This window comes from Andrographis paniculata, unplaced genomic scaffold, assembly GCF_009805555.1.
Source record: "Andrographis paniculata isolate CXL003 unplaced genomic scaffold, ASM980555v1 Contig53END, whole genome shotgun sequence".
NCBI lineage: Eukaryota > Viridiplantae > Streptophyta > Magnoliopsida > Lamiales > Acanthaceae > Andrographis > Andrographis paniculata.
Window position 1 is genome coordinate 2,798,997 of NW_026137588.1, and position 2,107 is coordinate 2,801,103.

At 47.2% G+C, this 2,107-nt stretch overlaps 1 protein-coding gene across 1 annotated transcript; it reads right to left on the minus strand.

The window, feature by feature from the left end:
• Positions 1-624: 624 nt before the first annotated feature.
• Positions 625-1,179, minus strand: LOC127255173 (uncharacterized). The gene has a single exon (XM_051280565.1). It carries the CDS (start codon positions 1,177-1,179, stop codon positions 625-627), a length of 555 nt encoding a protein of 184 aa, XP_051136522.1.
• Positions 1,180-2,107: the final 928 nt, after the last annotated feature.

Here is a 2,107-nt window from a genome sequence, read left to right on the forward strand (position 1 = left end):
TCATTCTTCTTCCTTCCATTTTGACCCCTAGGACCTTCCATATAGGACCTATAGGTACCATGGTTTTCCATTGACATTATGAGGTTGCCGATTCAGTGTTGATGAAGTTTGTCGTCTGAAGGTCTATGGAAGTCACATCTTCTTGCTCCATGGAAGCGCCGCAGCCTGATGGAAGTCACTATCTTCGACATTTAAGTCATTTTGGACTTGGGGTCCAACAATTGCCCTCCTAAAAAAGTGATGAAATGTAAGCTACGTGAAGCTTTGCTCTCTTTTTGGGACTTCCTTCGTGTGGGACTTACCCTCTTGGGCCTTGGCACAAAATTATCCCAACTTGATATCTCACGTCAACCCCTTTAACCTTGATGTGATGGCTGCTTCCTTCGATTCCCGCGTCGTCTAAGAGAGAAAAGACATTCAAGGGTTTTTTCATATGGGTTTATCATCACTCCCCTTTTTCACTTCCCTCTCCCCTTGTTTCTTCTCTCGTTTCTCCTTCGAAGGCTTTTCTCTTGTTTGGTGAATGCAAGTATCAAGTTGTATGACTTATTCGACGGCTCTTCCTTCCAGTAGTGTAGCTGAACCTTTGTGGCAGACTGTTGCCGATGTCCAAATGTCTATTGCTCACGTTGTGAGGGATTTGATGTCAGCCTTAGAAGTGGCAGCAGACCATAATGCCTCCGAATTGCCTTTGACTTCAGCAGTCCCCGTCTCCGAGGAAGCAGCATCGATTCCAGAGGGCTCGGCTTTAGCAGGTGTAGCCTCAAGCTCCAGTGGAACGACTTTGTCTTCGGAGGGTCCCATTTCTGCAGGTACAATTCCAATCGTTGATGGAACAGCCCCGACCTCAGACTTTTCAACTCCAGTGGAAGCAGCGCCAGTTCCTGGTGGAACAACTCCAGCTATCGAAAATCCGATTCCGCCCCCGACAGATCCAATCCCCGTGGTAGCGGTTCCGGGGCCTAATGGATTGGCTCCAGATTTGGCAAATTTGATTTCAACTCCAACGGATCCAGTCCCTATGGGAGCGGCGCCAAGCCTCCATGGAACGGCTCCATCGGTGGAAGGTCTGGTTTCAACTACAACATATCCAATTCCCAGGGAAGCAGCGCCAGGTCCCGATGGAACAGCTCCATCTCTGGAAGATCCGCCCCCAGTCCCAGCAGATCCAGCTCCCATGGAAGCAACACCTGGTCCTGATAACTCCGAGCCGCTATAGACCCAGCAGCAAAAGATACTCCTCCTACAGTGTGTTAACTTTAGGAACCATCCGCCTCTCTTCGAGTCACCCGCGGTTTCGTTTGGATTTTATGATATGCTACTCATTTGGCTACTTATGATGACTTATTTTCGTTTTATTTTCTTGTTTGCGCATTAGCGGCTTGATAGCCTGCTTTTATTTTGCATCTTAGCGGCTTACTAGTATGCTTTCGTTTTGTTTTATATCTAGCGGCCTAAACAGGGCCTGCTTTCATTTTGCGCATTACATTTCTCCATCCAAACTCGAATGGCGACATGTATCCCTTAAGGTGCTTAGCATTGATAACGTTTCTATGTTCTATCCCATCAATACTCATCAATCTATAAGCACCGTTAGCCAACACTTTACTCCCTTGGTACGGACCTTCCCACGTAGGAGACCACTTCCCGAATGTATTATCTTTGAATCCTTCGGGCAACACTGCCTTCCATACCAAATCTCATTCTTGGAATGTTTGCCGACGTACCTTTTTCTTGTAAGCTCGCGTCATTTTCACTTTATTTGCCCTGATATTCTCCAGAGCCATCTCATCCGATCCTTGTGTACGTCATCCAATCTTTGTAACATCGTTGTATCGTACTGCTCGGGACTAAGCGAATTCTGCTTCAACACTCGTAGCGATGGCACCGTGATTTCCGACGGCAATATCGCTTCTTGTCCGTAAACCAGTTGGAATGGGGTGCAACCAGTGGCTTTATTTCGATATTGTCTGCAAGCCCATAAAGCCTCCCCTAACACTTCGTGCCATCTTCTCGGGTTATCTTCCACAGCCTTTTAGATTAACCCAATTAAGACTTTGTTGGCTGTTTCAGCCTGCCCATTTGCTTGCGCATAATACGGGGACGA